The sequence below is a fragment of the Argopecten irradians genome, chromosome 6 (genome assembly GCF_041381155.1).
Source record: "Argopecten irradians isolate NY chromosome 6, Ai_NY, whole genome shotgun sequence".
Classification (NCBI taxonomy): Eukaryota; Metazoa; Mollusca; class Bivalvia; order Pectinida; family Pectinidae; genus Argopecten; species Argopecten irradians.
In genome coordinates this window covers 34,401,245-34,415,131 of record NC_091139.1, presented here as the reverse complement: position 1 = coordinate 34,415,131, position 13,887 = coordinate 34,401,245, and the positions used below count along the sequence as shown (strand labels likewise).

Here is a 13,887-nt window from a genome sequence, read left to right as displayed (position 1 = left end):
AGCTACCTTTGCTTCTGTTTGTGGAGTTCTGTATACAGGTATTAACCATGAAACAACAATAAACGTTACCAATATACCTACCTTTGCTTCTTTTTGTGGAGTTCTGTATACAGGTATTAACCATGAAACAACAATAAACGTTACCAATATACCTACCTTTGCTTCTGTTTGTGGAGTTCTGTATACAGGTATTAACCATGATACAACAATAAACGTTGCCAATATACCTACCTTTGCTTCTTTTTGTGGAGTTCTGTATACAGGTATTAACCATGATACAACAATAAACGTTACCAATACACCTACCTTTGCTTCTGTTTGTGGAGTTCTGTATACAGGTATTAACCATGATACAACAATAAACGTTGCCAATATACCTACCTTTGCTTCTTTTTGTGGAGTTCTGTATACAGGTATTAACCATGAAACAACAATAAACGTTGCCAATATACCTACCTTTGCTTCTGTTTGTGGAGTTCTGTATACAGGTATTAACCATGATACAACAATAAACGTTACCAATATACCTACCTTTGCTTCTGTTTGTGGAGTTCTGTATACAGGTATTAACCATGATACAACAATAAACGTTGCCAATATACCTACCTTTGCTTCTTTTTGTGGAGTTCTGTATACAGGTATTAACCATGATACAACAATAAACGTTACCAATACACCTACCTTTGCTTCTGTTTGTGGAGTTCTGTATACAGGTATTAACCATGATACAACAATAAACGTTGCCAATATACCTACCTTTGCTTCTTTTTGTGGAGTTCTGTATACAGGTATTAATCATGATACAACAATAAACGTTACCAATATACCTACCTTTGCTTCTGTTTGTGGAGTTCTGTATACAGGTATTAACCATGAAACAACAATAAACGTTACCAATATACCTACCTTTGCTTCTTTTTGTGGAGTTCTGTATACAGGTATTAATCATGATACAACAATAAACGTTGCCAATATACCTACCTTTGCTTCTGTTTGTGGAGTTCTGTATACAGGTATTAATCATGATACAACAATAAACGTTGCCAATATACCTACCTTTGCTTCTGCTTTTGCTTTAACCATGAACACAAAACGTACATGTTCTGGAGTTCTGTATACAGGTATTAACCATGAAACAACAATAAACGTTACCAATATACCTACCTTTGCTTCTGTTTGTGGAGTTCTGTATACAGGTATTAACCATGATACAACAATAAACGTTACCAATATACCTACCTTTGCTTCTGCTTGTGGAGTTCTGTATACAGGTATTAATCATGATACAACAATAAACGTTACCAATATACCTACCTTTGCTTCTGCTTGTGGAGTTCTGTATACAGGTATTAATCATGATACAACAATAAACGTTACCAATATACCTACCTTTGCTTCTGTTTGTGGAGTTCTGTATACATGTATTAACCATGAAACAACAATAAACGTTACCAATATACCTACCTTTGCTTCTGTTTGTGGAGTTCTGTATACAGGTATTAACCATGATACAACAATAAACGTTACCAATATACCTACCTTTGCTTCTGTTTGTGGAGTTCTGTATACAGGTACTAACCATGATTCAACAATAAACGTTACCAATATACCTACCTTTGCTTCTGTTTGTGGAGTTCTGTATACAGGTATTAACCATAATACAACAATAAACGTTACCAATATACCTACCTTTGCTTCTGTTTGTGGAGTTCTGTATACAGGTATTAACCATGATTCAACAATAAACGTTACCAATATACCTACCTTTGCTTCTGTTTGTGGAGTTCTGTATACAGGTATTAACCATGATACAACAATAAACGTTACCAATATACCTACCTTTGCTTCTGTTTGTGGAGTTCTGTATACAGGTATTAACCATAATACAACATTAAACGTTACCAATATACCTACCTTTGCTTCTGTTTGTGGAGTTCTGTATACAGGTATTAACCATGAAACAACAATAAACGTTACCAATATACCTACCTTTGCTTCTGTTTGTGGAGTTCTGTATACAGGTATTAACCATGAAACAACAATAAACGTTACCAATATACCTACCTTTGCTTCTGTTTGTGGAGTTCTGTATACAGGTATTAACCATGAAACAACAATAAACGTTACCAATATACCTACCTTTGCTTCTGTTTGTGGAGTTCTGTATACAGGTATTAACCATGATACAACAATAAACGTTACCAATATACCTACCTTTGCTTCTGTTTGTGGAGTTCTGTATACAGGTATGCATCATGTCTCCTCGTCTCGTCTAATCCTAAATCGTCACCTTTGTTCCATGTCATTTTACTCCAAAGCTTTTCAAAAACAATAGTTAAGGATAGATTATTAACAAACTGTTAATAATAATAATGATAGATGTCTTATTAATAATGATTTAGCGATTCAATTGACTATATCCAAGAACTAACTTTACTTTACAGGATATGTCAGAGACGTTTGAGTGAGCGGGCAATAACGCCATACCGATGTCTACCTCAACTAATACTTGACACACTTTGCAAGCTTCTAGGCCTGGTTAAAACAAATTTTGCTTAGAATGTTATGCAAACGGACCAAAGTGATTATAAAATGACAAATGAAAAGGTATAATTGAACAGTCGTTTTTGATATGAAAACATTAATTTTCACTGTTATGAGATACGGTAGAGAGAAGGAATGGCTGTAGTATATAGGCATGTTGCCTAATACCAAATCCCTATTGTCTTCAGCATCTGACAATAAAATGTTCTGAAATGAGAAATGTTGCCTACAGTAAATACTACACGAGATTTAGTGGTACTCACAGACGCCATGCCACGCCCACATTTGTTAGGATAGTGTCGGTACTGGACTTTGTCCACTTTCAGTAGTAGCCACTTCGGTAACCTCCTCTCCAGGTCTGTATGTAACTCCACCTAAAACCGGAAAGGAAGAAATGTGTATTATTTTAGCATACTGCCAATAAACAAAGTTTCGTTGTAACTCGCGACTACTATCTTTATAATTTCCAAAATTTCGCCGGTTTAAAAATTAATTAAATATAATTTAATTCCAAATGTTAATCTCATTTCTATTGGTTAGATCTTTGAGGTTATTTTTCCATAGACCGAAAGAATCGTACGTCAAGTATTATGACGTCATATATACAAAACGGTTCGCGGGTAAATTTAAACTCATTTTTATTGTAAATGTAAGTAAAATCATGGAAATATATGCCTAATTAGTAGCTGAGTGAGTTATCCAAATTAAATTATAAGCATTATTCTCAATATCCCTTGCGGTTATGAAGTCATAGACAAAAAACGGACGGACATTCTTTTTCATAGACGCGAATGTCCTTCCGTTAAAAAAAAGAATGTGCGTCCGTTTATTGTATATGACTTCAAAAGCCAAAAGATATTGAGAATATTGCTTAAATAGACCTTTTGATATTAGCTAGGTAAATATATATTCGCAGAAATCCCGAAATTGTATTTGATTACATAATTTGTGAAAGTAAATCGCGTGCTAAATTAACTAATGTGGATTATAGTACTCGTAGCACGTAAAATAGTTATACCTGCATAGCCAAGCGTTTCAGTGTAGCATTACTCTGAACTGACTCAATATCACCGACTGCCAAACCGATCTGTATGGAAACAAACAATAAAATCTTATTAGATGTTTCTATAGACTCTTCCTGGGACCTTGGTCAGACTGATACTTTAGATTCCATTTTCAAAAAATTATGAAATGGCTAAAACATTAATGGAGAGTTTAGACATTTAACGCGCTATAGTGGATCGCATCTAATGCAATGTATATTCTTAACTGTAAGGAAGTCGCGGTTATCTCCCTTGATGAGGTAAAATACAGCACTACTGCCTCTTATTTCTGTATGGCCCTTACCTCTACATGTATATCCATTTGCATAGTTGATAAATACCAGAGCTCTTGAAATATTCATAATATAACTAATACAACATATCTAACGTAAATCAATCTAAATATTTCAATGTAATTTTTTTTTACTCACCAAGAGGTTGATGAGGAGGATGGGCATGAGGAGGACGAACATTACGAGGAAAAAGATGGTGAGACCTCCGAACCCCAAGGTGGTGTCGTCCCCGTCCGTCAGGGGATCATTAAAGGATGTCATGTAGTCTAACTCTAACATCATCATCCCAGACCGCAGGATCGCCATCCCGGGGTTAGAGTACGCATGCGAGGCCTAGTAAGTAAAGACAATACTATTTATTTACTCTGATAAAGTTATAGAAAAAATTAGCGATATTACTTTTTGAAATGCAACACCTTTTTACTTTACTTTCGCAGATTACCTATTCCGAAACTTTCTGATAATTAAATTGAATTCATTTTCGTCATCACGATCTATGATCAATTAACATTCAACGGTTGTTAAAACCTATATCTCTATGTGTTTCTCGCAAACGATATTAGAGGTATTTGACATTTAAAGAGCTTACTAGGTAATTTATAAGGAGTGCATGTGTAACAATACATACATGTAAGTGTAAGTAAGAATTACAACTTGTGTAGTCGATCTTAGTAAGGTACTTTGCAGCTAACCTAAAGTTATTTTTTTCAAATTCTAGTTTAGTTAGCCATATTATGGAAATCACTTTACCTCTGATCTCATCAGAAGGAAAAATGCAAATCCGAAGGCAACGATGAGCAAGGAAAAGACACTGAGTGCTTGTATCAGAGTAGACAGGATCTCCAGGAACATTACCACGTATATCCCGAATACGTCAAACCTGTTTAAGATAAACTACTATTAAACAGAATAGTAAAGCTTCGCTAAAATGTGTTTTCTTATGATACAAATCTTCATAAAAGAAAAATCATGAATACTCATTCACGGTCAATATTGGTTATATCGGACATTAAAATGAGACCAATTACAAGGTCGACCGTTGGCGTTTAAAATGTAACGAATATCTCATAAAAATACAGAAACCAGATTTCGATTTATATATGCTCTTTTAAAGTGTTTTGTACAACAAACATATTTGATAAATTCCTATCTTGTTGACAATGTTTGCAGTACGGCTTTCCAGGGAAATATGTACAAAACTTATCCATTTATTAAGTTCATCATTTTATACTCAATCATTGTGATCGTTGTCTTTCTCATCGATGTAAAACACTTCGCTAATACTTTAATTCGTCTGTGTTATTGCAACATATTCGCAAATGCATACATTCGCTATCGATAGCTTTTGCTTACAATTGTTCATTCATAGATATGTTTTCTCAATTTAATCGCGAAACGCGGCATATTGTATCTAGCAAAAATATAGTGGTATAAAGTATTACTAATCTTTTTTACCTTTGAAGGAAAAGCAGGCAGTTGAACCATGCCAGGAACACCGCGATTGCACCAGCCTCGACTTGAAACTTATACGTATTTCCGGTTACCATGGGTATGACGAAGATAGCAGTAGTAATGTACAACACCCACTCTAGGGCGTTACCTATGTCTGTAAAGTACTTCATCCTCTACAAAGGATAAAAAACAAAAATACACTAAAATTATCTGTTAGACATGTGTACGCCAAGCCTCCAAACTTAAAAGAGAAAAGTGACGAGACAGCCATCGCTCATACTATAATCCCGCCTCTTAATAATCAGTGTGAGATGTTTGAAAAAATGACACTAAAGATCAGAAGTCTAGAGCTACGGAAAAAAAGTCCATATAAATAGGCATGGAAACAAATATTGCTATTTGTGATATATTTGTTATATCGATTATTGGATTTTATGTATAAGATTGTAATTACCTGTTGATACATCTGGGCCATCTCCTTCAATATGTTGATACCCGTGAATACTACCACTATGTATATACACATTTTCTTTGCGGCATGGATCTGCATGTTGAAAACAGAAAATAAATATTACATATTTAAATAATGATCGTCATAACCACTATACAGTTTTGGCTATGAATGTTAATGATAATATGATTTTCAACGTTTCACAATATACTTCAGAGGGTCAAAAAAGGAAATACAACATTCTGGATAAATTTGATGACGACATTAATGTTACTTTGAACTAGTCAATTACTATATAGTATATGGAACACCTTTTAATTGAAATGTCTTCTTAAGCTATTATTTTGACGACAAAATGTAATGAAAAAAAATACAAAAGAATATTGTCGGTGGTACCTCTATAGGATGAGAGTTTTGATCGGTTATGCTGACATTAGTACTGTTTAGGCTGGAATCATTTGAGGGATACCAGAGGGTTGTGGTGGTAGCCAACATGGTCAGTAGTCCGAGATATATCAGATATAAGACCATGTTTGTACTGTGGAACCATAGACCATACGCTCTCCTGTAAAAGGAAAATATAATTAAACACACTGCATGATGACAAACGAGAAAGAAGATGAGGATGTTAAACTGTATTTATCATTGCGAAGAAACAAATGGTATGTGGAATATTTATGATTAAACTCGAGGTACTGTATATCAAATACAACACCAATACGTTACTCTGTAGATATAGATCGTACTCTCTCCCGTCAGAGGAAATTACAATTTATAGCTAAACCACCAAACAAAGAGATGATATTACAACAGCATAAAGCTAAAATTCACTTCGCAAAACATACAATCGTCCTATGTAAACTGTATATCCTGTTTCTGTTGTGGTACTTAACACCATACAACATACTACTGAATAACAATAATTGATTATTTCGACAACACAACAAAAATGATATTCTGGAACAGTATCTAATCAAACTGACGTTTGATGCAGTCGGCGGGCAAGATTCTTTTGAAGGAAATAAAACCCGCATATCCCACTGTTAGCATGAACAAAAGTGCATCATGTTGACGAGAAATGAGAATATATTACGACAATACAGGACACCAGTACGTACCATTTCATGCTTAGGAAGGCCTTACACAGAGGGTGGGATAGACACTGAACACGTCCAAATTTCACCATAGCCTACAAAAAGTTAATTGTATAGAATATATTGCGCAAAGGTGAATAGTGCCAAAATCAAGTGAATAGTGCTGAAGAAAAGCATTTAACGTTTTTACGTTTCACATTTTATTTTTATCTTGAGGTCAGTTCGATTTAATGCAAAAAAAAAAAAAAAAAAAAAAACATGTAAGGATTCAGAAAAAAAAGTTCATAATTTGAATGTTTCATTGATTTAATGAAGGTTTTAATTAATTTGTTGAACGTTTTATGTCATCCGAAATAGCGCTTGAATCAAACATTATGCAGACTGCATTGCATCCTCTAGTATTTGCAGTAAATGTTCATTAATTAATCCATGTCTTTTTATGGTAAACTTATTCATTGTATCATATATGATAAAAGAAAATGTAATTAGCGCATGTGTGTTAATAAAATCAGTTACATTTAACGAAAAGAGCGGAGGGACTTCCTTCTCTTCCTTGGCCATTTTCTTTACGTAGCTGATCGGTGCTTGTAGATAGGAGAAGTCGTACTCTACCTGTTAGGTAAAAGTAAACAATATGTTATCATGGTACAACAAAAGAGCCTTAATAACATCTATACGGTTTATCAAGCATTAGAATTAAGGCGATTGTATATGATGTCATTGTAAGATATGGTGCCGTTTTGTCTACTGTGAACATTTCATTTTATGTACATTTAAATTTGATACCTACGTCAAATGAAGTTGAAACAAGTAAACCTATCATAAAGATGAGAATGATTAAGGCATATTCATATTTACACTGTTGATGTATTGACTATCTAACACATTTTAAAATCTTATCGGTATTAAATTTGAGTATCAGTGTTACTTCTCTGGTCTTAATTGATTTATATATTTAGAGTTTTGTGCATATTATGTCTTTGAAAATAGTGTTTCACATTTGTTTAAATCAAGCTAACATCAAAAATATCCCTAACATTGATCTGTTATATGCTTAGTTGCACAAACAGTTTCTTGTCTTATCTCTGCCATATACGTTCGTTGTGTTGACACAGACTTTTCTAACATAAATGTAAACACATTCTATTGAAATGATATATACCAAGTGTCTTATTACGAGTGTTTCAGATAAGAGTTGTATCGACACAATAATTTAAAGTCTCATATGCTACCTTTGTGATATTCTCAATGACCAATTTGGGATGAGATATGGACTTACTAACATTTATAAAGAGGGTGGTACTTGACACTCAGAATTTTTCGACAAACAATTCCTATATTTGCAACAGCTCAGCTCATGTACGTATCTACTTACATAAAAGCTATTCTTTGCTTCGTCTTCATTTGACCGTATAAGACAATTGTCCAGAACAACCTGTACGAGGTAAAATGTGATATTATTTATCCATAATTAAGAACTTCATTAGCATAAATTAGGTCTATATTACATAAACAATTACCAAATCTGCCTCTACACACCGCCTTATTGAAATACATTTGTATATTACAGAGTGAGTGTATTCATATTATATGGTTTAACATTACATGAAAGTATAAACACAATGAAACATTTAACATGATTTTGGGAAATAACTGCATCGAACATTGTTCATGAAATACCACCATGCTTATTGCTGTGTAAGTCATCAAACATATAGGAACATTTTATAAATCTAAAACATGCATTTTGAAATATCCATGGTTTTGGTGCGTCTCATATTAAACTCACAGGTCCCTGGATACTTTCTAAACGATCAAGGAAATATATGTATGTCGAACACGGTTAAACATTTTACAGCAACACGAGAACGTACCATACAGACGTCGGGAAGATACTGGACGAGTCCATACATTGGACAGGTAGACCCTGTACACAAAGACATTGCTTCACGCCATCTGTAATGGAATATTTAATTTTAAAAAAATGTTTTAATAATGGTCACAATGATATGTATAGAGGTTACACAACGAGTGGTTGTTGGATATGGAATTTATTCCACACGAGTGAGTTATTTTTTAAAAGTTACAAAAGACACGAGCTTTAGCGAGTGTCTTTTGTAACTTTTAAAAAATAACTTACGAGTGTGGAATAAATTCCATATCCAACAACCACGAGTCGTGTGACCTGTTTCTACCACAATAATATCCGATTTTAGCAGATAAAAATTCGACGAGGATAAGTACGCAATCCAACAGCAGTTTTGGTGTCAAGCGGCGATATCACAGCATAGCATGACGTCACTCGATTATTGATGACGTTGACAAAAGGTTGTACGACACTGAAAAAGACGTAGTTCGGTCAAAGTTCATCGTGCCAGCCAATCAGAATGCGTACAGAGTTTATACCAAGTATGGTATAAACAAATTGCTAATCAACAGCTGCATCGTTTTTTTTGATACCCTGAGAGTTGAATAACAGCGCCTATTGTGGTAGAAATATATATATATATTAATCTGAAGGTGAAGAACATTTTGAAAGCAATAAAACAGAAATGTATTAATAAAGCGATTATCAAATATCAAAGAAACACAATTAAACAAAGCACCCACTCGCCTAGCCAAACATATCTGCGCCTTCTACCACTGCGCCAAAGCAACGTCCCCTTGGACGTATCCACGTCCCCTTTGACGTGGGGACGTTGATGTGGCGCAGTGGCAGAAGCGTAACTATGTTTGGCTCGGCGATTGGGTGCCATAGATCGTGAGTTAGAGGCCCGGATAGGGCACGAGTCAATAAATTGTCATGCTTTGTTAAATTATGTTTCTTTGATATTTAAAGCGATTATCTAAACTTAATATCGATAATTCGAGAGCAAGTAAATAAACAGTTTTGTTTGATCAATTAAATCAAAGACAACAGAAATAGAGGCTTGTATAACTTGTTCACTTTACTGTTATAAGGTGGGTTTTTTTGTCTAAAACTAGTCAAGTTGTAATATCTAATGTGAATAGTTTGGCAGCAACAGAATTTATATCAAAATGCAAATGAGAAGTAATATCTTTATTTATTTATTTTTTGTTTTTAATGTTTTGATATATTAAACCATATACCAACCGTTCGTGTCGGACTATTGTCAGAGCTACGTCAGTATCCTGAGCCTCCATCGCTATCCCGAAGAACGTTTTGTTTTCATTATCGCACGTCATTTTTGCCCCTAACGTTAACAGTAAATCAACTGACGACGTTTTCCCTTCCTTAGCAGCAACATGAAGTGCTGTTTCCTGAAGTCAAAATTAATTTGATATTGTCAGTCTGCAAACCATGACACTAATTTGATCACACAAAAAGATTTTCACTAGAAAATAACCTTCATGAGCATAATTTGAAATCAATTCGTCGAATATGCAACGAAAAGATGAAATCAATTCGTCCTTATAATGATTGATTCCCATATCAAAATACTGTTACACTCGTTGCATAAATGAGGGATATTTGTGTTGCAATATCTTTCCGCAGTGCCTTCACGGGATTATTTGAGAAATGATAGTAAATTTAACAACAAAAGTTGTATTACGTTTTGTTGAATGGTTCAGTTTATTAGTGTTTAATTAAATGGTTCAGTGGATTTACCCCGCGTTGGTTGGTTTGGTCCAGAAGATTGGAGTGTACACCAAGAAGTATCTTAATCGTCTTTGTGTAACCATTAGACGCTGCCATATGGAGCGGAGAGTTCCCTTCATGGTCTCTATATAATATAATAAACAGTATGTTTACTGAGAGTCATTCGGCAATACACGCATCCATAAAACTCAAGATCTGATAAATCTTATTTTCTTGTATCTTTAAAATAAAAATTTCTCGGTACAAAATTCAATCATTTTAAGACATTTTGGAAATTTCAGTGGTTTTGTGCTATGATTTATATAACCAAGAAGCAATTATCTTATTAAGGCCAAACAACATTACTAAATGTCTTTTACGATTTTTCAAAGCAATAAGAAGCATGGCAATGCTGATATCAAATGCTTTGTTTGAGAATAAGTATTACAATTGGAATTATACATTCATATATATTCACAGGTACTTAGGCAGCGTTCTAATATCTGACCTGGTTACGTAAGCTCCTTTCTCCATTAACAGGTGAATTATCTTGGTGTGGCCATTCAAGGACGCTAAATTAAGGGCCGATAACCCTTCACCATCTGTCTCATTAATTATGTTGGCTCCTTGAGGACTGTCCAGCAGTCTTTTACAAGTGTTGTATCGACCGTACCTAGCGGGCCACAAAGGGGAGATATTAAATAGACCATAAATAATGTAATGTTTAATAGCGATAGGTGAAGTGGCATCAGGTTATAAACATATCGTACCAAAAGTCAATGCTTAGAATGAGGCATTCTATTGCAGTAATGCATTAAAAGACTGTTCTGTTGATTTCTTAATATGTGTGTCCATGATTGAATAATAAGCAATATGGAATGTCAACACAGTTCTTTCACGGAATGGTAATTATATCAATCCTACACAAAGGTGGTCGTATGCTTTTGTATTGACCGAAAAGAATATTAAGTAAAGCATCAAATATTGATATAATTCATCGATATATATTCCTACAGACATATATTTCACCGATATACATGTATAAGTTGTTTTCCAAAACCATTAATTTACAAAACTTAAGGCTATGCTCAGCGACGATTTGTTTTTAAAATAAATTTGAATGGGAGTAATATGCATGTACCATTGAATTTTGACAATGAAATATGCCATATCCTTATATATACAATGAAGAATTGCTGTGATTGCTTGCTAACCTTGCAGCGAAATGTAGAGGTGACTGTTTGTTGTTATTTTTGGGGTTAATGTGGGCTCCGAGGCTGATGAGATCGTCTATAGCCACTAGATGACCTTCTCTGGATGCGTAATGGAGAGGAGTACAACCATAGTCATCCTTCTCATTCAGGAGGTTCTTCACATCCTAAAATAGGTCAACGTCAAAACAATAACGAAATAGTAAACCTTCATGTCCTAGGTACGGTTATAACCGGAACAAGGACGTTAAGCCCGAACAATCATTCAAGCAATCAATCATTCAATAAATCAATCAGTCCCTTCATCTCAAATGAGAATTTCAACAACGTTATACACAAATTTCTTTTTAAGTATATGTATGTATATGTATGCATCTCCAAAAAATAACAATCATGACAAAAACATTAAAATTTCAGACTTATAAACAAAACCAAAAAACCACAATCAATATCGAATAATTTTATGGTAATATAAAGGATTGTTTGTTTGGTTTTTTTTTTTTTTTTTTTTTTTTTTTTTGCACAACGGATAATCAATGAATACAGATGCTCCAGACGAGAAACAACCCCCTGATGTATTAAATACAGCCGCCTTACCAACTATTGGTTAAATAAAGGGGAAAGAGTAACGTTACACTTACCTTTAGTAATCCTGCCCCGAACTCATTGAGACGTCCACCAAACTTAATTGCTAAGTGAAGGAAGTTTCTGTTCTCCCGATCAGTTTTTGAGATACTGACGTTGTTAACAATTAGACATTGAACAGTCCTCCAGCATCCCTTTGACGCCGCAATCAATAGTGGCGTCCTATCTTGTGAATCCTGGGCATCTATATCAGCTCCCTGGAAATATATAATACCAAATTTTAAAATCTAGTGTATATCTATATAACATCGTTTAGATAACGCCGTGCGATTAAGATAGTGTTTTTTTGGTGGATTTTGTTTATTTTTCATATTGTCCATTTTTAAATTAAAGTTAAAGTTAATGGAAAACATATAACAAAATAGCGTTTATGCCAATGAAAACTTTGGTTTTATTAGTTTAACGTCCTATTGACAGCCAGGGTCATTTAAGGACGTGTCAGGTTTGTTGGAGGAGGAAAGCCCAGGAGGCGACCCAGAGGTGGAGGGCTTGTGGTAATATGTCGGGACATATAATTACTTTTGTACTATCTACAGACCCTTACACACCTGCTGCAAAAGATACTCTACAACATTGACGTGGTTAAAGAGTGCCGCTCTGTGTAAGGGCGTCATCTTCAGTACATCACAACTCCTTAATGCTTTAGAGAAACGCTCTGGCTGTAGTTCCTGCATTATCTTTATCAACTCAACGCTACCCTGGGCACAGGCAAAATGTACTGGCGTCGACTTATCCTCCTATAGGTGAAAAAATATTTTAGATATATCATTTTGAAGAAAACATAATATATTTAAAAAAAAATACCTTCAGTTGAAAATCAATCGGATTTATTGATGAAGCCAAATTGATAATGAATTGGATATACATAATATGTAGTTATATTTGTGTCATTATTATGTTATATCCCACTGCACATGAATCTTATCGATTAAACAAAAAAACACTTGCTTTAATAGATATAATATTATGCTTTTGGATTTTTGAAAAGTCAATTTCTGAAGCGTTTTAATGTTGCCTGTTTACCTGCTGTGCATCGACGGCAGCCCCTGCAACTATACACACTCTAACTGCCTGAAAATTATTATGAAGAAAATATTAAGTACGGAAATCAAAACGAACAATTATTAGCATCTCAATTACATGTAAATGAATAACAGATGTTTTGTGAGCAAATATTCTTTTTGCGATACCGAAACGAATTTACTGATATATGAGGCTTATTGAAACTTTACTGAAACTCATATATTTTAAACGAGAAAACACAGAGATTGGTGTGTATAGAATGAATATCTTGATACAGCTTTCCAGACATGCAATTATTTCCAAATGTTTGTATTTTGCTTAATTTATTATTCTTTTGAAGTTTTAATATTGACCTTGACTGCATGTAACATATGCTGAACAACATGGTAAAATGAATAATTAGCTTTAAGGTAGTACATGTACCTTAATGTCACCGCCGTTGACTGCGGCATGGAGGGGCATGTTGTTTGCCTTGTCGGTGAAAGATAACACTTGTTCTCTTGTGTACCCCAAGTTCTCCACTGAAATTT

General features: G+C 34.3%; 1 protein-coding gene across 2 annotated transcripts in view; it reads right to left on the bottom strand.

Annotated features, from left to right (window-relative positions):
* The window catches only part of LOC138325708 (transient receptor potential cation channel subfamily A member 1-like), a 38,295-nt gene that overhangs the window by 3,053 nt on the left and 21,355 nt on the right, over positions 1-13,887 (bottom strand). For both annotated transcript variants that reach the window (XM_069271544.1, XM_069271543.1), the window contains exons 6-25: positions 13,781-13,878; positions 13,358-13,405; positions 12,883-13,071; positions 12,331-12,531; positions 11,693-11,856; positions 10,987-11,151; positions 10,509-10,623; positions 9,993-10,159; positions 8,752-8,833; positions 8,253-8,312; positions 7,394-7,489; positions 6,902-6,972; positions 6,180-6,348; positions 5,787-5,876; positions 5,336-5,505; positions 4,631-4,760; positions 4,019-4,213; positions 3,563-3,631; positions 2,808-2,918; positions 2,215-2,318 (exon numbers count right to left, since the gene is read on the bottom strand). In XM_069271544.1, coding sequence (XP_069127645.1) covers positions 2,215-2,318; positions 2,808-2,918; positions 3,563-3,631; positions 4,019-4,213; positions 4,631-4,760; positions 5,336-5,505; positions 5,787-5,876; positions 6,180-6,348; positions 6,902-6,972; positions 7,394-7,489; positions 8,253-8,312; positions 8,752-8,833; positions 9,993-10,159; positions 10,509-10,623; positions 10,987-11,151; positions 11,693-11,856; positions 12,331-12,531; positions 12,883-13,071; positions 13,358-13,405; positions 13,781-13,878 — 2,494 coding nt within the window. The remainder of the gene's footprint in view (positions 1-2,214; positions 2,319-2,807; positions 2,919-3,562; positions 3,632-4,018; positions 4,214-4,630; positions 4,761-5,335; positions 5,506-5,786; positions 5,877-6,179; positions 6,349-6,901; positions 6,973-7,393; positions 7,490-8,252; positions 8,313-8,751; positions 8,834-9,992; positions 10,160-10,508; positions 10,624-10,986; positions 11,152-11,692; positions 11,857-12,330; positions 12,532-12,882; positions 13,072-13,357; positions 13,406-13,780; positions 13,879-13,887) is intronic.